The following is a 24,655-nucleotide window of genomic DNA, read 5'->3' as shown; positions in this document are numbered from 1 at the left end:
AGGACTATTTTTCTCCTCTCAAATTAGCAGATTAAGCATAGTCACTTACCTAGGATGGGTAAGATAATAGCACAACTTAAACAAGTTGCTTAAGTTTTTTGAGCTTCTGTCTCAGGCACCTAATCAGCACCTGATTATAAATAGTAATCACTATGAGTAGAAAACTGAAAATAATTCAGAACTCCAATAATAAGGAAACTGTCACAAAACCAATGATAAATATAAATTTTTTATGAAACCATTCACAGTCATGTTTGACAATATTTAATTAGGGGAGAGTGCCCTTGAACTCACATTTGATGTTCATGTTTCCAGCTACCTCTCTGTTATTTCTACTTGACTGTCTCACAGGCAAGAAATTCACTTTTAGTGCCCCAATCGTATTAAATCTGGTTTTCCACATCTTCCTCACATCATACCTCCCTCCCATAGCCAATCTATGTCCAAGGCCTGTTGGTATTTCCTCCCAAATTTATATTGAGTCCAACCACTTCCCTCTATTCTCACTGTACCTATGCTAGTCCTTCTAGGACTACTGCAACAGCTTCCTAAATGTTTAACTCCTAAACACACTATTTTCTTCCCATAGTCTGTGTGAACACAACAGACATTTTAAACAGCATGATACAAAACTATATATCCAATAATTGCAATTTGGGAGAAAATGATTATAGAATAAAAGACTGTGAAAACACACTACTTAAGAAACAGGGGGCGGGAGTACATTTATATTTATCCTAATTGTTCTAAAAAAATCACTGAATAGGAACTTGTGGAGGAGAGCTAGAGAGCAAAAACATTCTTTTATTATTTATTATTCGCTGCTCAGGCTTCCTCTTGTTGCAGATAACAGGGGCTTCTCATTGTCACTTCTCTTGTTGCGCTGGCTGTAGGTCACTGGGTTCAGTAGTTGTGGCCCACCGGCTTAGCTGCCCCATGGGACCAAGGATGGAACTCATGCCCTCTTCATTCGCAGGTGGATTCTTAACCACTAAACCACAAGAGAAATCCCACAAGAACTTTTTGAGGTTTTTAAAGATAATTGCTTCAGTAACTTTCTAATGTGAACTTTTCACAAAATAAATCCCATTTTGATTTTTCAACCGTTAGATATTACCTAATCAAAAATATTGTTTGCAAGACAGAAATACGCTAAAACGTTGATAGTCACTACTCTGGAAGGGTGAAAGCAGAGATTCTGTTTTCTACTTGTACACATTTAGTGACTTTTCTAGCGTGAATGAATAATTTACACGATCAGAAAACAAATGAACTTCTAAGAAAAGATCTTTGACACCGTTTCTGTGGGGGGGTCAAAAGAGCAGGGAGCAGGGTTGCGAAGGCTCCCGCTACAAAGGTGATGGGGTGAGTGTCTGTTTCCAGATTTCCACACATCTGTGCGCTGCAGGGAAAGAATCATGAAGGAGGGAGAAGGTAGAAAGGCAGGTAGAGGATGGGAGCGAGCAAGAGCCAGGCCCCAACGACGTCACTCCCGTGGGTACGTCCGTGGGCCAGGGAACTCCTGCTCCGCCAGTATTGTCTCGTAAATACGAGAGCGAAGAAGGAAAGGGGGACTAAGTTTGTAGCGGCCGCTGCGGAGCTAAGAAAGCAGGAAAAGACAAATACGCCTTCTACACGCAACAATACAGCCCCACCACCAAGAAAAGCAGTCACACTTCGGATGAAATAGCGGAACCCCAGCTTTCCGGGCTTTTTTCTAATCTCTGCCCCTTGCGTGGGTGTGGCTGCGGCGACGCACACAGGAAGGGGCGGGACATAACACTAAGCCAGCGTGCTGATCTCGCGAGAGCATTAGGGGAAGGAAGCGCAGTCGGTGCAGGATGCGGTTCCTGGTTGCGTTCGTGTTACTGAGCGTCGCGGCAGCAGGTAAGAATTTCCCCCCCGCCCCCACCCCACCGCAGTCCCAAGACCAGCCCCCAGTAATCCCACTCTCGCCCCGGGGCCCGTCATCTTCACCGTGGCCTATCGGCCCCTGACCTCACTTCTTGCTTGCCCGAACCTCGCCCTCTCCGCTCGCCAGCACTCCCCTCCCGTTTGCCCGTTGCAACGTTCCGAGGAGTCCTTTCTCCCCGAGTACCTCTCTTCAGCCAGATAGTTTCTCTGTTTCAGACTTACTGCTCAGTTCTGCTCCAGTTCCCGGAACAGCCGCTCCGAAGGACGATCAGGCTTCTGCAGGAAGCTCCAGGGAGCACGTCTTGATCGCTCAGTCTGGGCAAGAAAACAGTAACCAAACCTTTCTAAATCAGACCGACGCGAAAATCGGCCCTGACAATTCGGGAAAGCGCCCGGCGGATACCGGCTTCGACAAATTGGGAGCCAAGGAGCGCCCCTCGGAAACCCACTCTGATAATTCGGGAGCTAAGCAGCACCCTGGGGAAACCGGCAGTGACAATTCGGGAACCAAGCAGCACCCCGGGAGAGCCGACCCTGGCAGTTCCCCCAGAGACCAATCCAACAAGTTGGTCTCCAGCCCCTCTTCTGATAACAAGGAGTCCACCAAGCTTCACGTAAACACAGTAACTGGCAAAGCTCTGCAGACTTCCAGAACTGAACCTGGGGGAAAAGTATTGGCAGACCCCTCTTCTCCCCAGCAGGAGGGAGAAGGTAAGCCCTTAGAACTAACTGAAGATGTGGAGCCCAAGGAGACTGAAGAAGGGGATACAGAGCCAGAGGAAGACGCACCACCCAAAGAAGAGAAAGAAATGGTTGGCCCTGCCTCCAGGGAGAACCGTGAAGGGACACTTTCGAATACTTGGAGTAAAAAGGATGACCTTTATAAGGATAAGCTTGGAAATGCCAGTGCAGAGAGCAGCCACTTTTTTGCGTATCTGGTGACAGCAGCCATTCTCGTCGCTGCCCTCTATATCGCCTACCACAATAAGCGGAAGGTAAGGCAAGAATGCCCTTAAGAGGAGGAGTGGGATTTCCTCCACCCAGAAAGCCTGATGTGTGAGTATCCATCACTCATCAGCCAGTAAGCCCTGGGAATTTAAGAAACAAACTTCCGTTTTTTCTCCTGAGATCCTGCCAGGGTTCTCTATTGGATTTTCTAGGGTTCTTTTTTTTTTTTTTTTTTCCCTTTGTTTTAGAAATCATTTGTTTTCACATCTGTTTCCTCTGAGTGCCCTCTGCTGTTGCATCACGTTTGAAGCTTAGGACATTATTATGATTTGACCCAAATGAAAGTCTCCTCCCATAATCTTGGAACTTAGAATCTCTCACATCCTGAGGAGGACCTGAGGACCTGACAGTTTGTATGTAGTTAAAGCAGTGATCTTCCTGTTTTCAGTGCTTCCTGTCTTATTTCTAGCTTCCTCTCCCAAGCGTTTGTCTTCCATCCGCAGGAACAGAAAGAATGGTTACAGAGTCTTCAATACCAGCAGCAGAGCGCTCAGGGGTCTATGTTCTGCAGCTGAGTTTCTGATTAGAAGAAAGGCCAGAAATTGCATGAATACACTCATCTTTTACTTCAGCAGGGTTTGTTGTGTTGCTTAGTAACGACTCCCAATGACAAAATAATTGCATTTCTTTTTTTGTTTTAACTGAAATGTAAAAAAACATTAAGTGTAGTTGATTTACAATGTTGTGTTAGGTGTACAGCACAGTGATTCAGTTTTTTATATATATTCATTTTCAGATTCTTCCCAAATGATTGCATTTCTTATGAGCCCTAAGAATTTAATAGTTTCTAATAGTCTGACTAAAATTGAAGGGTTCAATTCATGATAGTCAAAAGGCCTAGATCTGTGAGAAATGAGAGAAGACATTTAGTAGAAGTGGTACATTCCTGGGAATTCCCTGACAGTTAAGGGGTTAAGACTCCATGCTTTCACTGCAGGGGCCACAGGTTTGATCTCTGGTTGGGGTTCTAAGATCCCCAATGCCACATGAATGTGGCCATGAAAAAAAAAATTTTGAAGGTACATTCTTTACTCTACATCCGAGTGCTTATCATGGAGAGTAACCTTAAGTATGAAATGAGAGTGGTAAGGTTCAGATGAAGTAAAGTGTGGGGTGAAAGAGTACATTTGCAGATTAGAAGTAATTATTGCTTGATATTAAGATAAAAGAAGGGGGACTTGCTTAGCCTGGAAGAGTCTCAGTTGGGGAGGAGTTGGCAGTTCTTTTCACTGTGGTGTTGTTCAGTCACCAAGTCCTATCTGACTCTTTGTACCCCAAGGACAGCAGCATGTCAGGCTTCCCTATCCTTCACAATCTCTTAGAGTTTGCTCAAACTCGTGTCCACTGAGTCTATGATCCCATCCAGCCATCTCATCCTCTGTCACCCCCTTCTCTTCCTGCCGTCGATCTTTCCCAACATCAGGGTCTTTTCCAGTGAGTTGGCTTTTTGCATCAGGTGGCCAAAGTATTGGAGCTTCAGCTTCAGCACCAGTCCTTCCTGTGAATATTCAGGGTTGATTTTCCTTAGGATTGACTGCCTCGATCTTGCAGTCCAAGGGACTCTCAGGAGTCTTCTCCAGCACCACAGTTCAAAAGCATCGATTCTTCAGCACCCAGCCTTCTTTATGGTCCAACTCTCACATCCATACATGACTACTGGAAAAACCATAGCTTTGACTATACAGATCTTTGTCAGCAGAGTGATGTTTCTGCTTTTAAATAGGCTGCGTTCTCTTGAGTAAATCACATAGACTCCAGCTGGCTAGAGCCTAGAACAGCTGTCCTGCACCTGTCATTTCCGTTTAGGATAAAGGATTCTGATGTAACTAGGCCCTGTCCTCCTTATAATTGTCAGTAGGGCCTTTCTGTGAATGGTCTACTCTTTTTGCTGTCAAGATCATTAACAAATGGGCCGCCAGGTGATTACCTCTAATTTCAGAGACTGAAATCTGTCACCATAAAGTCACTTGTTAATCACTGTCTTGTCTTTTTCCCCAGATTATAGCTTTCGTCCTGGAAGGAAAAAGATCCAAAGTTACACGGCGGCCAAAGGCTACTGACTACCAACGTTTGGACCAGAAGGTGAGAGAGGAGGGAGGAATACGCCATCTCAGATGCACCTAGCCATGGGCTTGTGTTTGGTATAGCGGCAGCAGCTGATTCTGGGGGTGCTGTTTGCCATTGCCTCTGCCCTTCTCAGACCACAGCATACAGACATCCCCTGTAAAAATGTCTGCAGTGTTAGTGTTAGAAGATTCTCAGGACCTCTACAACATCATCTTCCTTCAGTAGATGAGGAAGCTCAGACCCAGAAACACTGTGATATTTTTTTTTCTAAAAGTCTTTATTGAATTTGTTACAGTGTTGCTTCTGGATTTCTTTTGGTTTTTTTGGCAGAGGCATGTGGGAATCTTCGCTCCCCAACCAGGGATCGAACCTGCACCCTTGCATTGGAAGGCAGTGTCTTAACCATTGGACCAGTGCAATCCCATTGGGAAGTCCCAAAACACGTGATCTTTTCCCCCTTAGTTTCTGGGAAAATCAAGACCTCAGAGCAACTCCCTCGACTCTCTGCCTATACTTTTCACACTCGACCAGCACTTCACAAGTTTTCACAGGCATTTGACTCACCCTGAGAATTGGTATTAAAAGCTTTTATTTTATCGATTGTTTTTTGTACAGTGAGGGTCAGTTTGTCTTCATTTTGAATTTTTCCTCTGAACCGAAAATTCTAGGAGATCTCTTCCCCTCAGCCTCAGCCCCTGCCCCATCATCCCAGCAGTAAGATATAAAAACAGATGAAAACAGATGAAAGTTACCAATGGATTGTATTGCTCTCGTTTCAGATTTGATTTTTTCTGTTCTTGAGAACCTTGTCCTCCCTGCTGATTTGTCTCTAAATCAAGAAGAATGAAGAGAAAAACACTGTGACCTAAGAGACACCCCCTCCTCCAGGGTTTGGTGGCAAGTCAGGGCTAGCAGAGGTGGTGGGGAAGGGGGGTTGCTTTAGATTTTGCACCTGCACTTTGGCGACCTTGTCCTCCTGTGTTCCCCTTATTTATACTGGTGTCTTCCAGGCTGTCCCCCTCTGAGTGTGAGTGGAGGAGCATGTGGGCACCCAGCTGTGACCAAAGGGAGATCCTGGCCCTGGGTAGGTGCCCTGCCGGGGGCCTTGGGTTGAAGGTGGTTAGCCCTTGAAAACACCATTGCACTCAACACTATTTACTTTCGAGGGCCTAGGAGAAAACTGCAGATTAAGGCCCATTGCTACCAAGGCCTTTTCCTTTGTGGGGATGTGTACCCCACAAAAGATATAGAAGGTAGTAACTGCTGATGGCCTGAGGGCTCCTGTGAACACGAATTTCTTCAAAGTCTCCAGCAGCAAACCGAAACAGCAGCTACAAAACGGGCTTTCTTGCCCTCGAGTCCAGCCTGCCTAGTGCAAGCTCTTCATGCTCTTCTGACAGTTTCCTATCACTTAAGACAAAGTGAATCCACTTGCATTTGGTTGTACTGAGCAGAAAACTGAACTCGGGGATTCTGGGAGGAAAGCTTAAAGCCACTGTTCCCTGTCACAGATGTTTTAAAAATAACAGTTAACGATTATCGAAACATTGTGTTTATGCCTGCTTACCATCCTTACAGGAACTTTCTGAAGTAGAGTTGAGTTCATGCTTTGAAGGCATGTAGGACCATTTGGTTTGGGTCTGCATTTTTTTAGAGGACTTTTAAGAAACAGGATTCCCACAAATTCTTACTTTGCCTTTGTTGCCTAAAATATTTGTATTTACTTATATTTACAAACTGATTATAGTCCCTTGTTTACCTAAATCTAGTTAAGGGTCCTCTTATCTGATATAAAATGGTAAGGCTAATTAGTAAAAATTCCCGCTCTGTCCCATGTCAGGGGTTATTAAAGTTTAAGAAATTTAGAGAATTCCCTGGGGGTAACCAAGGGTAGCCTCCTAGATCAGACTGTTGTTTGAAGTTTCATTTAACTGTTGTACTACCCTATTATAGAGAGCCTAAAGAGAGTTGTTTCTGCAAAGAAGAAACAGAGAGAATAGCTAATCTCAGGGAAATTTAAGAAAGTGGGAAGTGAGAGAGGAAGAGGGTGAGTTCTAGGCTGTTGAAGAAGTCTGGTGGAAGAAGGGGCCATAGTGTTTGTCATGGTATCTTCCACCTCACTTAAAACAGCCCATGACTGAGTGGAGATTTTCATCCTCTGCAGGTGACATTTGTAAAGGTGAGGACTGAAGACTCTTGGCATCATCCCCTAAGACCATGGTTATTTTATTTCCTTCTCTGTCTCCCTCTTCCCTGCCTTTCTTCCTCCCCTCTGGTGTTTTCTATTTCTGCCTGTCTTCCACTGGCACCATTTTCCTGCCACCTATCTGTGTGCCCAGATTCTCTGCTCCCATCCATCTTGTTTGTGGTCCATTCTGCTGTTCAGCTTCTCCAGAAAGTATAGCTTCAGTTCCCTTGCCATTCATCCTCCTCATAACCTTTACAAACTCATTAGTCTCTGTCTTTCTGCCAAGAATGTTTTCCCAGAGGTTCAGATCACCAAATCCAGTGGCTTGTTCTCAAAGCTTAGTCTTGCCCTGAATAGAATTGGACACTTAGACCATCCAAATTCAACCTCTCCTCTTGTGGTCTTTGTGGCCTGGCTTCTGAGAACTCCCTTTTCCTTTTCCTGTGCTGGTGGGGGAGAATGCCTGCAAAGACAGGTCTATCCCTTTGTCTCCTCAGAAACTTACTCATTCTTTAGCCTCTGGATAAGTGACTCCCAAGTTTCTGTCTTCAGCCTAGTTCCCAGAGAACCCTGTCCTGCCGTGTGGTGAACATTCCAGCTTGTCAACCTGTTGTCACTGAAACAGAATTTCTCTTCTTCTACACATTAAGCTGCCCCTCTCAATTGCCCAGTCTTTTTGATCATCTCAACTCCAAGCTGACATTTTTCTCTCTTGGCACAAAAGTCCTATCCATTAAAAAGAAAAATATCTCTAGCTACAGTCTTTCTCTTCATTTTCCTTGCTTCCCTGCCCCACACCCCCACCCACTTCACTACCCTTCTGGATCTTTTTTTTCCCCTAGGAGCCACCTTCATTGATCTCTTGTCCACTTCCTCATGTGTGTAAAGACCAGAGTGCTCTGAAGCTTCTGTCTCGTGGCTCTGAGAATCAAGTTCATGGACCCTGGTGTTTACAGCTCTGCAGGCTGATGCTGTCCTGCCCGTCTTTCTCTGCATCCTCCCGGGGCCTAAGGCCCCTCTTGTCAGGCAACCATCAGGCCTTGACATCCTTGATACGTTCTCCAGTCCCTGGCTTTTGGTGGCTGATTTTCAGTTAGGGCACACTCCCTTCTCTTCTTTCCTTTGCCTCCCCAAAAACCTGTTTTTTCAGGCCCCAGCTCCAGTTTGCCCATGCACCTGCCTAATCCCCCACCCCACCTGATCAGCTCTTTCTGTTTTACTCCAGTAAACAGAATCTCACTCATGCATTTTGGAACTAAAGCAGAGCAGAGCAGTCAGTATCTGACATCTCTGTCTGGTCTCCCCAAGAAAATGAAGCTCCTCGCGGGAGCGCCCGTGGCGTCATCTGCATATCTGCCTCACAAAGGGCAGTCCCTGGGGACCTGAGTTCATTTCTCTTCACAAAGGAGACGTGTTCTTTCTTTAGGACATCTGGCTGTGACCTTTCTGAGGCCTCACACACCGCTTTCTGTCTGCCGGTTGCTGCCCTTATTGATGGATTTTGCTAGGAAGGAGGAGAGCAGAAAGCAAGATTGGTTTCAGGCACCGAGAGCAGGTTGGCACCAGGTGGACGCATACGTATTGTGGAGTCCATGTAGCTTCACTTTTTAAGTCTCAGAGCAGGACGATTTCTTGTGAAAGAATACGGTCGAGTTTAAGTTTCACTTTAGAAATTGCACTGAAAGAAATCTCCCACACCAAAGGAAAAGTTGTTTTCTGGGTCACTGTCATCTTGAAGATACTCTTTGAAGCGTGTTTTCCTAGAGATTGTGTAGATGAGGGTGAGCTGGTGGTAGTGGGAGGATCTCTCTAGCTGGGGTGGGGCGCGGGCAGGCAGGAGAGGTGCCCTATCCAGTCAGCTCTGTGCTTTGCTTTGCCGCCCAGTTTTTGGTTGAAGAGTGGTTTCTATTTGGAGGAATCTGTGCTTTAGAATCATTTGAAGAGTCTACCTAAAAAGGCTAAGTTAACTCGTAAAGACCTGACAACTAGGTATGTACACTCACATTTCTTGCCACGTGATGGCTTTTCGTGAAACTTGGTGACAGACCCCTAAACCTCTCAAATTCCCAGTAGGGATTCTCATTTCCTCCTCCCACTTCACATTTAATTCACAAGCCTGCCCCTCATTTTGGGAGGGTGACTATATGTGGAATGCTGCTGCATGTGAGATGAAAGCTGGCAAGCCTTGCACATGTTCTGAACCATTTGAGCAGGGAGGAGAGCGCTCTGCACCAGACCCTGTACTTCTGCCAGCTATCTCCTAAACATTCTGGGTGGGACCATTGTGTCTGGCCTTGCCTTGCTTAAGAAGGAAACCTGGGGAGAGATTTCTCAAATTTAACTGTACGTCAAGAACTAAGACTGAATCTCAGCCCAATTCCATGAAGTCACATGTGGATTTCCCAAATACCCCAATCTTGAAACTCCTCATAAAGGCATTGGGTCTGAGCTTTATCAGGTTTCAAGCTGCCAACAAAACCAGCTTCCTCACACTCTTTGGTATTCCTTTAATTCAGAATTTTAAAGTGTTCAATAAATGGTTGATTGCTGAAGTTGTTTCCCTTCTTTTTTGTTCACCCAATTAGCAGAATACCACTGTTTTGCAGTTTTATTTTTCTTATTGTAATTTAATGATGATTTATTTCTTTAAAGCTTATTTGGTCCAACGATAAGTATTTTTCCATATAATGTTTTACTGAGTTTCTGTGAATGCCATCACCACGTAGTTTTGTATCTCTGCATAGAAACCAAAACAAATTTCAAATATTAGAGCTATAAAATTATTAAATTTAATTTTTTCCTCTTTTTAAAAAAAGTATAGTTGATATACATTGTATTAGTTTCAGGTGTACAACACAGTGATTTGACATTTGTATACATTACAAAATTGATCACAATAAGTCTATAATCATTTGTCCCCATATGAAGTTATTTTAGTATTAATGATTATATTGTACCTCTTAATCCCCCTCTAAAATATTAAGGTTATTAGTACTGCATTAAAATTGACTGACATAAGGCATGTTAGTAAGGAAAAGGTCTTTTTTTTTTGTTAACCTTTAGCACCTTCACTCACCTTCCCACCCGATCCCCATGTAAGTTCCAACACACTGGAAATGCATTCCCAGGCATTGCACACATTCTGTAACTTTCCATGACCTGATCCTTACTTCCAACCCCATTCCTCCTCACCAGGCAGCCCTGGTTCTAGGTCAGAGGTAACTGGGCTGCTCGTCATAATAGACTCGTTACCGCCCAGTGTTTGTCCTTTGCTGTACCCTTGGCTGGAATGCTTTCCGCCTGTGTCAACCCCAGTGAAGCTGTCTTTCTAGGCCTCTGCCCTGACTGCTGTGTATTTTGGGAAGCTGCACCTTGGTGCTCAGGCCCTGAGGTCTGGGAGGGTATCCTGGTGCTGACACAGTGAGAACCCAGCGTGACTCCAATCAAAAGGAAGCCTAGGCCCCAGCTGCATACGAATTGGATGTTCTCCCATAACGTATATACCTTGCTAACTAACACGTCCTGTCCACTGCCAGCCCCCACATCCACATGGACCATATCACAGGAGTTTCCCCACACTCTCAGAAGAGCCACTGGAACCAGAAAAATAGGATCTGCATCCTCTGAGCCTGTGGAACTACAAGCCAAACCATGCTCACCAGACACCTCTCTGTTGTGTAGAACTCCTGCATTGAGGCACTAAGGGGGAACGGGAGGAGAAGCCTCAGGCCAACAGGACCCCCCTGCTCCAGCTGACCCATGCTCTCGGGGGTTCTAGCCACCTGATGAGAATAATCCATTTGATGGCTCAGACTTAGGAGGTATGGGTGTGGGATGCAGAGCGCAGCTTGACAGGCCATGAAAGCCACCCACGTCAGTAGCCCACGCTGGGCGTTTTGTAGGAACAGCATGTTCTAAAAGGTGTGAAAGAGCTTCAGTTTAAGAACCACCATCTATGCTAGATCTGTGTTGGACCTGTATCCAGAAATGAGAAACAATAGTTAGAGTGCTTTACGTGATTAAGGAACTAATGCAGAAAAACACAGGTGAGGCAGGGGATGTGCCAGTTCCTCTGACTCCTCCCTGAGCCAACTAATTCTTCTTCTTCCGGGCCTGGATCCGCGAGCCAAGCTTCCAAAGGTCTAAGTACAAGTTCCGCTTCAGGATGGCACTGCTGCACAGCAAGGCCCCTTGCAGGGCTCCAGTCAACCCACAGGTGAGGACATCTTGGCCTGGGAGACAACAGTGGAGGCCTGTGAGCATCCCCCCGCCCCACCTCCAAGCAGGGCAGTGGGGAGACTGGCCCCTGAGCCAGGGCCACAGAGATGCCTTCAGACCAGGACCAGGGTCCTCAGCCACCAAGGCAACAGAAACAGAGGACTGACTGACAGGCCCAGGGTCCCAGTTTTCCTGGCAGGATGGGGCCTTCAGCATACCTGTCAAGTAGAGGTTCGGGATGGGGCTCTGGGCCCTTATGGAGGCCATTGCACCAGGATGCAGGCGGCCCAGGTCATGGTCAGCCCCGTAGCAGGCCCCCTGGGGAGCCGCCAGGTAGAACTGAATGCTCAGTGGGGACCCTCCAGTCACACTGTCCACCTGAAGAGGCAAAAGAGGTGGCCGAAGAGTGGGAGGGGGACCTTGTGAGACCCTCACCTCTTCTTTCCCTGCCCCTGCACGAGCTGCCAGCCAGCATAGGCTCCCCTGGAGCTCAGTCACCCCAGGCCTCATTCCCAGCCCCATAGAAGGGGCGGAGATGCACCGACCACCAACTCTGCCCTCCTACCTTCCCCTCCAGATGTGGGAACTGCTTCAGGAAGACCGACACAGCGGCTTCAACAAAGGAGCTCTTGAGGTTCTCGTAGGCACTGCTCCGCTTTCCCTGGGGCTCGTCCCGCCACTCCTTGAACCACTCGTATGAGGTGGGCACTAGGACGATCGCTGTCGACCGGTCTGGGGACACAGAGCCAGGTCACTGCTGCCGCCCCTCCCGACCCAAGCCCCAGCCCCCAGCACATCAAGCCTCACCTGGGTACCGGTCCTCCCAAGTTGGGTCCTTGGCCGACGAGAAGGAAATGAAGAGAAGGGGCATGTGCGCGGCGGCCTTGTCCCCAGGCAGAGAGACATAGTGCTCCATCCTGGGGAGGAGAGGGGCTGTTGGCCCTGGCCATGTCCCCCACAGCCACCAGCCCCACCCCGAGCACAGCTTATCCCCAGGTGCCCCCAAGGGATGAAGCCAAGGCACAGCCCAGGTGGGAAAAAGTCCTTTCAGAGTAGATTCTTGCCCATCTCCTCCCATCCTATATCCTGCTGCTTCCCCCCTAGCATCTGTGGCTCTGGGGGACCAGGCTGCTACCCTTCCTGCACATGTACACCCATGCCTTACGCCCTGTCCATGTCTTTGTCAAAATAAATATAGTAGTTGGTGGTCGGCAGCCCCAGGTCCTCCTTGGTGCCTCGGAGGCAGATGAAGACACAGAACATGCTCAGGCCGGGCCGAACCATCCCCAGCTGCCGCTTCACACCTGCAGACGGTTAGGAGGGCCGTGAAAAGGAGACCACCAAGATCTGCCACCACCCCGGGAGCCAGCAGACACCCACTCGCCTCATCTGCAGCCTCAGCTGTTTGGACAACTCGGCCTGCTCCTCAGTCTCCTGCCTGTGATGGCCATGGCCCCAGACATCTGCTCTGAATGCCTTGAGAAGCAGAGATGGCCAGCTCCCTGAGCCATTCACAGCATCTGTGTCATGGTCCCATTGTCACCTTAATGTCTAAGTTAAGAGCAGGGACTTCCCTGGTGATCCAGTGGTAAAGAATCCATCTGCCAATGCAGGGGATATGGGTTCAACCCCTGGTTGGGGAAGATCCCATATACCTCAGAGCCTGTGTGCCACAACTACTGAGCTTGTGCTCTAGAACCCATGCTCCAAAACAAGCCACTGCACTGAGAAGTCTGTGCACCACAACAAAGAGTAGCCCCTGCTCACAACTGGAGAAAGCCTGCGTGCAGCAACAAAGACCAGTGCAGCCAATAAATCAATACGAGCAGAGGACAGGGCTCCACATGACAAAGGCCACGGCTGTGAACAGCAGTCTGTTACAAGCCTTGGCTTCAGTATTAAGTTGAATACAAACCATCTAATGGATAAAAGTGAAAATGTTAGTCCCTCAGTCATGTCCGACTCTTTGCAACTCCATGGACTATAGCCTGCCAGGCTCCCTCCTCTGTCCATGGAACCTGGCAGGTCACAGTCCATGGGATCACAAAGAGTTGGACAGGACTGAGCGACTAACTTACCCCCCGCCCTGCCCCCCACACACACATGAAATAAATAACTAACGAGAACCTACCGTATAGCACAGGAAACTCTACTCAGTGCTCTGTGGTGACCTAAAGGGGAAGGAAATCTAAAAACGAAGGGATATATGTGTACATATAACTGATTCACTTTGTTCTACAGCAGAAAGTAACACAACACTGAAAAGCAACTATATTCCATAAAAAAATCAATTAAAAGAACCCTGGGTCTCAAATCAGTCACACAATGATGAGACCAAACCCTACTGCTCCAGACCAGCCTCAGCTCCTTTACTTATTTTGTCAGTGAGTGTTCCTCGCTCAAACAAATGTCCTCTTCAAAACATCCTCAATAATGTCCAAGCTCAGCCCCAGAATTTAAGAAAGGCACTCCTATTCACAAAGACTCCCTCGGTCTGACCACCTCACCTCCATACTCTCGACCCCAACCAGCACTGCCTTGTCCCCAAGGCCACAAGATATCCTGTTTCCATCTCTGATACAGAGACAGAACTGTCAGAATCTCTACCCCAAACAGCTGGAAACATCAGGAATCCCAGGAGTCTCTGCAGCCTCTCGGTTGAGCGTCACTGCCACCACTGTCTGAAAGGTTCTCAAACTGGGATTCATCCAGCTCCCACTTGGGAGGGGTGGCCGGTCCTTCAGGCAGGAGGAGGGCGGAGGGTGCTGGCACAGGAGACTGTCCTCAGGGCTGAGATGCATGTGAGCAGTGGAAGCTGTACCTGCCAGTGAAGGAGGGGCAAGCTCCCTTTTTTGTTTTTGCATCCAGCACCATGTGACCAAAATAGAATTTGGGGGTGGGAAAGAAGGTAGGAGTGGAATAACCAAGTCAAAACCATGTACTGTCTTTCGGTGGGGCCAGAGGTTGACTAAGGTGGAGCTTCCCTGGTGGCTCAGTCAGCAAAGAGTCTGCCTACAATGCAGGAGACCCAGGTTCGATCTCTGGGTTGGGAAGATCCCCTGGAGAAGGAAATGGCAACCCACTCCAGTATTCTTGTCTGGGAAATCCCATGGAAAGAGGAGCCTGTAGGCTATAGTCCATGAGGTCACAAAAGAGTCAGACACGACTTAGGGACTAAACAATAACTAGCTGGAACAAGGAGAGCCCACAAATATAAGAGTAATCTTCCCCTGTATCTCTAAACACAGAAAGCAGTTTCCAGAAAATACAGAACTCCCTCATAGGGTCCTTTCCTTATTCACTTAGGTTGTATGACCATTAAGTGTAAAAGAAATTATGTTCTTTACACATGTGGCTTAGGGTAAAGAATCCACCTGCCAATGCAGGAGACACAGGAGACTCAGGTTCAATCCCTGGGTGGGGAAGATTCCCTGGAGGAGAGCACGGCAACCCATTCCAGTATTCCTGCCAAGAGAATCCCATGGACAGAGGAGCCTGGCAGGTTATAGTCCATGGGGTTGCAAAGAGCAAAACACAACTGAGCACACACAAACAAACAAAAAACAAATTATGTTCTTAATGCCTTTTAGATTCAAAGGGAACTAGGAATCATTCTAGGCAGGAAAATACTTTCGCTTTTTTTTTTTTTTTTTTTAGGTGTCCCTCCAATTACTCCATGTCATTTATTTGCATTCTCTTTCTCGTGGATTTTTTGTCACCTGAGGACGTGCACTTGATGAGGGCCAGGGCCATTAGGAGACAGCGTCAGGGTTCAAAGGTCCTGGGAGAGAGGGAGGCTGGAAGTACCAAAGGCCACTGGGCGGTCTCTGCCTCAGGCCACACAGCTCACCCAGCCTGAGAGAGGGAAGGCCTCTGCTGGCAGTGGACATTGGCCGAGGCCCAGCGAAAGGAGGCAAAGGGCTGAGGGCCTGTTTCCCAAGTACACGTCCTGTACCCCAGAGACAGTCACAGCCGCCGACCCTCTCGCCGACCAGGAAAGCCAAGACCTCAGTTTTCTACTGGGTCTCTTTCCCGGGTTCCCCAAGAGCAGCCGCAGGCCCACCCTCCAGGGTGGATGCTCCTTGTACTGGGCTCTAGGCTCCTCCTCAGGTTTCCACCAAGGTTTCCATCCCAAACGCATCTTGGGCTACTCTTACTCCCCACCTCCCACCCCAGCCAGAGGCCTGGACACAGACCTCTCTCTCACCCTCCTAGATCGCTGGCCCCTTCCCGGCCAGCGGCCTCCATCCCTCAATCACATTGGGAGCTGCCAGCTCCATTTCCAAATGGTGATGCCCCAGCTAACCTTGGCTCAGCCACTCTGTCCCTTGGGAGCTGATCTGCTCTCCTCCTCCTTCTAGTAAGGCCTTCTCTCTGGAAGCCCCACGTTTCCAGCCCAGAGGGGACCAGGAATCCAGGCTTAGGAGTCAGAAACATCAGCCTCTTCCTCTCCACTTGGCTGCCTCCAGCTGGGTGGGCCTTGGGCAGCGATTCACCTATGTGCCTCCATTTCCCCTGCCATCAACATGAGCTCTACCCAGCAGCTGAGGATCAGATGCAAGGACAAAGGTAAAGCTCGCACACAGACATGGCTCCCCACACAAAACCACAGGCTTTTATTTTTGGACACGGCCTGCAGTAGAAATGACTGGCATGTGTGTGCGTGCTCAGTCATGTCCAACTCTTGGCAAACCCATGGACTGTAGCCCACCATGCTCCTCTGTCCATGGGATTATCCCAGCAAGAATACTGGAGTGGGTTGCCATTTCCTCCTCCAGGAGATCTTCCCCACCCAAAGATTGAGCCCGAGTCTCCTGCATCTCCTTCACTGGCAGATGGATTCTTTATCACTGAGCCACCTGGGAAACCCAGAGATGACTGGACTCAGGCTTATTTCTATCTGGGTCCCAGGTTTTGAGAGCAGGGCTCCAGGAGAAGAATCCAGGAGGGTACCCCTGCAGCCTCAGCACCAATACAAAGCTGGTTCCTTGCAGAGGCAGGAAAACATAACCTTAGGTCCCAAATAAGGCCCACAGCAACGATATCAAGACCTTCGTCTCCACTCCAGCCTTCCCTTCCCTTAACAGCAATGTCAGACCAGACTTCCCCACACCAAACAAGTATGAAATTAAGGAAGGAAGCAGAATTCACATGGCAAACTTAATGAAAAACCCAGGAACCATTCCTTTAAGACTCAATCCACCATCATTAACTATCAGGGAGATGATCTAAGGTCAAAGGAAACCAGAAATGGGCAACTGGGACTGGAAACTTGAAAGAGGAAAGGGAAACGCAGTTAAGGTTATCAGGGGAAAGGGTGTAAATCTGCCAAGGATGAAATGAGAGATAAAAACTAAAGGGTCTTTGGGGAAGATGCAGGACAAAGGAAGTTATCCCACCCCCTAAACAGAGGCCTGCTGGGGATAGATGTTATTAATAGAAATTGGTGTGCTCACCTTTTCTGCCTAAGGAGGGTCAAAGGGCAGCCCTGATGCTGGGGGAAGCATCAGCCAGGCTGAGTCAGCTGGAAGCAGAGGGCAGGTCCAGGGCACTCGGAGGAGAGCCACACAACTCATTTGTTTACCTGGCAGACAGCGGGCCTGCTCTGGCAACAAGTGCTCGTAGGTGTTGAACAATCCCGCGTCGGAGATCACGATGGGGCAATAGATGTTCACCAGGTCCTCACCCTTCTTCACAGTGACACCTGCAGGCACAAGAGCTTAGCTGAGGTTCTGTGCACTCCAAGAAGACAAGAAAGGCCCCCATTCCTACCCAACCCCATCTCTCCCACACTGACCCAGGCAGGTAGGCCCCAGCTAAAACTGCAGAGTGAGGGATCAGCCCAAAGCACTGCCTACAAGGCCCAAAAGGCCCACAGTCCCCACTGGCTTTCTAGCTCTCTCTCTATCTGATATGGGAGCTCTTCTCTTTAGCCACCAGCCAACCTCCACACTAACCCAGACAGAGCCCGTGAGCTGATAGCCTTCATTAAAATGCCAGGTCCTTCTTTACTGTTGCCAGAGTTTTTGGTTCCAACACACTCTCTTTTAAACCCTCCAGTGACACCTCAACCTCTAATTAAACTCCAAACCCTCCTATCAGCCTTCTGTGATGTGCTCCCTTCTGTGGATCCAGCCTCATCTCTGACTGTCTGACAGTTTTCACCAAACTATTAGATAGGACTATATGCAAATAGCATGTGTGTGCATTCATGCTCAGTTGTGTCTGGCTCTTTGCAACCCCATGGGCTGTAGCCTGCCAGGCTCCTCTGTTCATGGGATTTCCCAGGCAAGAATACTGGAGTGGGTTGCCATTTCCTTCTCCGAGGATCTTTCCGACCCAGGGATCAAACACACATCTCCTGCAGCTCCTGCATTGCAGATGGATCCTTTACCAACTGTGTCATCTGGGAAGCCCCCAACGGCTGACAGTCAATCATTTTTTTAACCTAGAAATGTGACAGACTCTTATGATTCAACCTAACATTTTCAGATGCCTAAATATATTCAGCTCATGGGACTTCTCTGGTGGTCCAGTAGCTAAGACACTGAGCTGCCAATGAAGGGGGCCCAGGTTCGATCCCTGGTCAGGGAACTAGATCCCACATGCCACAGATGAGAGTTGACCAAAGAAGACCAAAGATTCCATGTGCCGCAACTGAGACCCAGTGCAGCCAAAAAAGAGAAAAAAGAAACTCAGCTCTTTCATATCTCCGTGCCTCTGCACATTCTGTTCCCCCGACCTGGAATGACCTCCTCTCCCCTCTGACCAGCTTCCTCTCACCTATCACGACCTCCCTCTGAGGGTCCCTGTCCCACCATCCTGTGCCACCTCCAGCCTCAGTTCGTGCCTCCATGCGGCACCTTGGTTATATCTCAGTCATCTGCCCTCTGAGACTGGAAACTTCTTGAGTTAGAGATTAGGATTTACTTATCTTTTATCTCCATCTTTTATCACATAGCATGTGAAAAACATAAATATATCCAGAACTGAATTTAATTCAATGATAAACCCTCCTTGGTTCACAGACCACCTGACGGCTGGAAGGAAAACTGGTTTGTGACTGTGAGAGAAAGTCTTGCACAGCTGATGGCCACCCCTGCCTCACTGCTGGGAACTTTGCAGTCTCTTCTACAGATACGTCCTCAAACATCACCGATGGCCTTTTCTCCCTTGACTTTTGGGTGCCTTGGGCCACCCACTCATTACCTCCTTCTTGAATGCTTACTCTGGTGAATTCACCATCACACCAGCCCTGTTTCCTTCAGGCCTCTCTCTCCTCCCTTTGCCGAGGCTTCTGAAGTTACCCTAGATGGTCTGTCTATTTACCAGAGCCCTTCCCTGCATAGAGCCTCTCCTTGCAGAGTTTATCCTTGGTGGAATTTTGACTCTCTGCTCAGGTGACAGCAAACACCTGAGCCAAGGTAGAGTCTGAGCCCCACTCTGCCATTTACAGGGCATCCTGGCGGCCTCCACACCACCCTATGGAGCACCCAGGTTACAACTCACTCCATCAGTCACTGAACAAACATTTACTGGGCTCCAGTATGTGCTAAAGTCTATAGACATAAAGATAAAAAAGACACCGCCTCTACACTCAAGGAACTCCTGGATTAAAGGATAACTACTTGTCTGTATTGAATAAATGATGAAATACTGTTCTCTGGGGACCACACCACCCTTTATCCTTCCTGTGTCCTTTTCACTTCCAGACCATGTCAATTGCTATTCCCAGGCAGCCCCAGATTGAGGCAGATTCCAGCCTGTAACCCCCTATTTGGAGGTCTCTGCCCTCAGTGCTTTCTTTGCTCTCCACTCCCAGTCTCTCCTACCGACGCCAAGGACTGTGAAGACGATGCAGGGCTCTCACCACAGGCTTTCCCAGCTGAGTCGAGCAGGATGCTGTGCACAGGGGCCCTTGTGAGGACAGCGCCCCCGGCCCGTTGAATCACAGGGATGGTGTGGAAGGCGATCTCACTGGAGCCCCCTCGGGGATAAAAGGCCCCTCCTAAGAAGTAGTCAACCAGCAGAGCATGCATGGAAAAGGTGGTGTGGCTGGGGGTCACACCTATAGAAGGAAGGAGGGGGTGATGAGGCAAGAGCAGGCAGCAACACCATTCAGAGCAGAACATGGGAGGGGTGGGGTGGGGGGAGGGGAGGGAGGCTCAAGAGGAAAGAGATACATGTATAATTATGGCGATTCACATTGCTGTACAGCAGAAACCAACACAAAATTGTAAAGTAATTTTCTTCCAATGAAAAAATAAAAAAGGAACACGGGTTCCTGTCAGAAAACATGCAGCCTTTGGGAATTCCCTGGTGGTCCAGTGGTTAGGACTAGGTGCTTTCCCTGTTGTGGGGGGCCTGGATTCAATGCCTGGTTGGGGAACTACAATCCTGCAAGCTGCATAGCGTGACCAAAAAAAAAAAAAAAATAGAAAACATGCAACCTGAGTCTATGCCTCCCAGGATCCAAGTGATTCTCAGGGCAGCCTCTTTCTATCCAAACAGGCAAACAGGGAGTGTTCCAGGTCTTGGGCCAGTGGGAATGACCTCCCTGCAAACTGCCATGCTGCCAGGGAGGAGAGTGTGGACTAGAAAGAAAACCATCCAGGACACAGGTGAGGGGGATTTTTATCAAGGTATCCAGCAGGGAGGAAGACAGGCATTTCTTCCCTAAGCTCAAGAGGACCTGGAGTGTGAGCAGCTCCACTTTAGTTAGCTAGGCAGCCTCAGAGTCAAAGAAATGCTTTTGAACTGTGATGCTGGAGAAGACTCTAGAGAGTCCCTTGGACAGCAAGGAGATGAAACCAGTCAATCCTAAAGGAAATCAGTCCTGAATATTCACTGGAAGGACTGATGCTGAAGCTGAAGTTCTAATACTTTGGCCACCTGATGCAAAGAGCCAACTCATTGGAAAAGACCCTGATGCTCGGAAAGATTGAAGGCAGGAGAAGGGGGTGACAGAGCATGAGATAGTTGGATGGCATCACTGACTCAATGCACATGAGTTTGAGCAAACTCCAGGAGATAGTGAAGGACATGGAAGCCTGGCGTGCTGCAGTCCATGGGGTCGCAAAGAGTCGGACATGACTGAGCGACTGAATAAACCAGGCTCAGGAAGAAAGACTAAGAGCCAGGGGCTTCCCAGGGCCCAAGGCCAGGACCCACCGTAAGTGGGGAAGATATAGCTGAGCACAGCCTGGAGCTCCGGGGAGGCGGGGAGCTGCCGCAGGACCTCAGCCAGGCTCTGGGTGGATGCACGAAGGAACGGAGAGAAGTAGGTGAGCAGCCCATACTTGGTGAGGAGCTGAGCCACGGGCAGTGGGAGGATCTTCAGCAGGACAGCATAAATGCCTCCACGGGATACCACCTGGGAGGGGAGTAAGCAGGGAGGAACAGGGCTCACCTCCAGACCCGCTGTGACAGAACTGCCTGTCCAACAGCCTGCACAGTCCAAGGGACCAGCAACACTTGGTGGTGGTGGTTTAGCTGCTGAGTCATGTTCGACTTTTTCCAAGCTATGAATTGTAGCCTGTCAGGCTCCTCTGTCCATGGGGATTCTCCAGGCAAGAAAACTGGAGTGGGTTGCTATTTCCTTCTCCAGGGGATCTTCCCGGATCAGGGATCCAACCTGTGTCTCCTGCATTGCAGGTGGTCTCCTGCACTGGATTCTGAGCCTGCTGAGCCATCAGGGAAGCAGAACTTGGCTAAATTTGGATCGTAAAACTCTGTACTCTAAGTTTTTTTTTCTTTTTTTTCCCATTCTCCCCTCAGATGAGTCCTTTTTTGCTTTTCAGTTTCCTGCCCAAATTCCTTTTGAAAAATTCCAATCTGGTCTCAGATGAAGTGAGGTTACAGATGAAAGGGGTTACAGATGTAACCACATGGAAGCCAGCCTGGCCAGGCCAGAGTGTGAGTGGCAGCTGCTGAGCCCAGGCTCCAGAGAGAGGGCCTGGCTGAGCACAGAGGTCAACTCGGACCTGGGCTGAGTTCCAGACAAACATGTCTGTTCCTCCTTCCTGCCTCCCTCACCCGTCACTCCACTAATGAGGAAGGTAAGCCTTGTTGGGAATAACACATGTCCGTATTACCTTAACCAGCTTCATATACTTGTCAATGGCAGCTTCTTCCTGGGGAAACTTGTCCTTGAGGCCCTGAATATAGGCTTTCATCCCCGTGTACATGGGAAACTCTTTTCGGCCATCAGGCCCTTCTAGTACCATGATGTCAAAGGGAGAGGACAAGGCAGCCCAGTCTAGCTGCCCCTCAGTGATCTGGTCCAAGATAAAACGGTCAAAGCTGCCCTCCTGCATTCTCCCAATGTAATGGATTCCTGTTGAGAAATAGAAAAACAAGGCATGATAGAGATAAGGGAATTGAGCATTGGAAAGGCTCCAACAAGGAAGCGAGGTGAAAGAGGCGTCCTACAGGCCAAGCCCACGCCCACAGAGGGGGTACCCACCCTTTCTGAAAAGGGGAGTTGCAGCAGAAACCACTAGATCCCCGCCCAGTTCAGCAGGTACAGCTGTCAGACCATGGAGATACATGTGGTGTGTCTCTAACTTCTTTTCCCTTCATCTGAGATCAGATTGGAATTTTTCTAAAGGAATTTGGGCAGGAAAGCTGTCAGACCAACAGTGCCCAGGGCAAAGAAAACCTGGGCCTCCAAAACCACTGAAAAGCCCAGGATCGTCCCACTGCGGCTGCTCCAAACCTCCTGCTCCCACCCCTTTGCCTTGGCAGCCTTACCCGTGTCAAATTCAAGGCCATTCTTTCCAAAGGTATGACAACAGCCTCCTGCCTTGGTATGTTGTTCCAAAACGAGAACTCGCTTGCCAGTTTTGGCTAGGATTGCAGCTGCTGCCAAGCCCCCAAAGCCACTGCCAATCACCACCACATCCAGCTTCTTTGGCACTCGGCTGACGGAGAAAGCTGCAGCAAAGGAGGAGATGGAGAGCGCAATGAAAGGACAATGAGGTGGAAAGCAAGGCAGAATGTTCTAGCTTATATGATGCTCCAAAAAATTTCTAGAGCAGTTTGGCACAGGGCTCCTCACTAAAATATCTCAAACATTTTACCTAGGACATACTCAGGACCCACTGGGAAAGGTTGAACAAAGTGATTTAGGTTGATCTGAACTGGCTGCAGTCCATGGAGTCACTAAGAGTAGGGTACAACTGAGCGACTGCCTTTCACTTTTCACTTTCATGCATTGGAGAAGGAAATGGCAACCCACTCCTTGTATTCTTGCCTGGAGAATCCCAGGGACAGAGGAACCTAGTGGGCTGCCGTCTATGGGGTCGCACAGAGTCGGACACGACTGAAGCGACTTAGCAGCAGCAGCAGCAGAACTGATTTAACCAAAACCACTATGTAGCTGAGGATTTTCCCTACTTGCAAGGAAAGAATAATTCATAAACTATCACACACACACACAAGTGCTGACCATGATCCAGGCTAAGAATAATAAATGCAGTCAGAGACCGAGCTAGGGAAGAAAGAAAACAAGGAGGTGGGGGACAAGAGAAGAGTATCATGGGGCTGGATGGTGGCTCATGCGACAGTCTATTCACAAGCAGGTTATCTTCAGAAAATGCAGGATCTGCAGGCAGTAGTGGTGCAGCCCACTCAAATCATGGTTCTGAAAGATCTTGATACAGAGGCAGGACAGAGCTCCTCTGAGAAATCACAGCACCACCCCTTCACACTGGGAAAGCCTGGATGTGGGATCGAGGAGGAAGCACCTAAACAAGACAAACTGGACAGCCCATGGTGCTGTATGGGCACTTTCTACATAAGATCTATTCTTTCAAGATCACTCCAGAAGAACTGAGTTTTGGGATTTTTCAAGATGCCAGAGAACTCGGTAAAAACTTTGAACTTTTCAAACATTTTTTAAAAGACCTGCAGTGAAAAATACATTTCATACATCAGTATATAATATAAAGAAGTTCCACAATACTTAGCACAACTATGTAGGATACACTGATATTTTCCATTTGACTGAATTTTAAAATGCTAGTTGCAACTCACTAAATTGATATCATGACCCACTACGAGAGATCAACACTTGGTTTCAAAAACAAACTAATCATCTCATCTTTAGACCAATCCAGATAAATGGAGTGACTTGCTAATGGTTACACAGTAGATCAGGCTTCCCTGGTGGCTCAGACAGTAGAGAAAGTGCCTGCAATGTAGGAGACTGGGGTTTGATCCCTAGGTGGAGAAGGTCTCCTGGAGAAGGAAGTGACAACCCACTCCAATATTGTTGCCTGGAAAATGCCATGGACAGAGGGGCGTGGAGGGCTACCAGGGTCGCATAGGGTCGGACAATGACTAACACTTTTACTTTCACTTTTTTCACAGAGTAAATCACTGTTGTTTGTTGTTCAGTTGCTCAGTCCTGTTTGATTCTCTGCGACAGAGACAGTGACAGAGTCCAGTTAAAACTCTGATTTCAGAAATAATAGTCCTTCCACTTACAACAATACTGTCTTTATTTTATTTATTAAGCAGCCGAACTCTTTCTTTAAACTCTAAAAGAAACCCACAAATACTTTTTAAAAGATGACAGTGCAGATTCTCCGTAAACAAAGAGCTCTGAGCCCGAGGCACCCCACTGAGCCTCTCTTCAACCGCAAGATTATGGGACCAGCATTATCAGTCACATCCCGTGATGAACCAAATGCAATTTCCTACAAAGGTTTCTGTGTAGCTCTCCCACGCCCTTGAACCCCTGGAGAAGATAAGTGAGAATGTTACGGTCTTAAAGTCAAAGAGGGGGGAAGATCTCTTCTTGTTTAAACCGTTAGCCATGGCTATACCAAGCGGCAGGGTCTGAGTGTGGCTATGACAAGAACTTGGCTCGCCCAGGACGATGCCCGAGACCCAGAGGCCACGATTCCCTGGGCCTGCGGGGACCAAGGCTCTCGCCAGGAGTGGATTCTAAAGCGGGCGCCTATACATGCAAAGATGCCCTTCCAGCACTTTGCATCTGGGAAACGCTAACCCGTGAGGATGCTCGGGAGCAGCCTAGGTCCCCGGGATGTCTCCCCGCTCACCTTGCTTGAGAACCTTCTTCCTGGCCTCCTTGTCGGTCACCAGAGGCGCGGGTGGCCGTTGGACATCCTCCAAGAAGGGGTTCGGGGAGCTGCCTGAGAACAGCCCCTTGTAAATTTTGCCGAGGACGACCAGCAGCAGCGCAGCCAGTAGCAGCAGCGACACCCACATCGCGCCGGCGCCGGGTACCTGCAA

At 48.5% G+C, this 24,655-nt stretch overlaps 2 protein-coding genes across 2 annotated transcripts; one reads left to right on the top strand and one right to left on the bottom strand.

Moving 5' to 3' along the window:
• Nucleotides 1–1,544: 1,544 nt before the first annotated feature.
• On the top strand, nucleotides 1,545–9,729 carry TGOLN2 (trans-golgi network protein 2). Its single transcript, XM_061432710.1, has 4 exons — nucleotides 1,545–1,887; nucleotides 2,131–2,909; nucleotides 4,921–5,004; nucleotides 5,769–9,729. Exons 1-4 carry the CDS (start codon nucleotides 1,842–1,844, stop codon nucleotides 5,772–5,774), a joined length of 915 nt encoding a protein of 304 aa, XP_061288694.1. The 5' UTR covers nucleotides 1,545–1,841; the 3' UTR covers nucleotides 5,775–9,729.
• A 214-nt stretch (nucleotides 9,730–9,943) lies between these two features.
• Nucleotides 9,944–24,646, bottom strand: RETSAT (retinol saturase). The gene is made up of 11 exons (XM_061432699.1): nucleotides 24,463–24,646; nucleotides 22,148–22,330; nucleotides 21,490–21,731; nucleotides 20,567–20,768; nucleotides 19,266–19,463; nucleotides 16,980–17,099; nucleotides 12,561–12,699; nucleotides 12,203–12,312; nucleotides 11,961–12,127; nucleotides 11,614–11,773; nucleotides 9,944–11,409 (listed from the first exon to the last, which is right to left on the bottom strand). The coding sequence occupies exons 1-11, from the start codon at nucleotides 24,629–24,631 to the stop codon at nucleotides 11,270–11,272; spliced, it is 1,830 nt and encodes a 609-aa protein (XP_061288683.1). The 5' UTR covers nucleotides 24,632–24,646; the 3' UTR covers nucleotides 9,944–11,269.
• Between the last annotated feature and the right edge of the window lie 9 nt (nucleotides 24,647–24,655).

This window comes from Bos javanicus, chromosome 11 (assembly GCF_032452875.1).
Source record: "Bos javanicus breed banteng chromosome 11, ARS-OSU_banteng_1.0, whole genome shotgun sequence".
NCBI lineage: Eukaryota > Metazoa > Chordata > Mammalia > Artiodactyla > Bovidae > Bos > Bos javanicus.
This window is presented reverse-complemented; position numbering and strand designations above follow the sequence as displayed.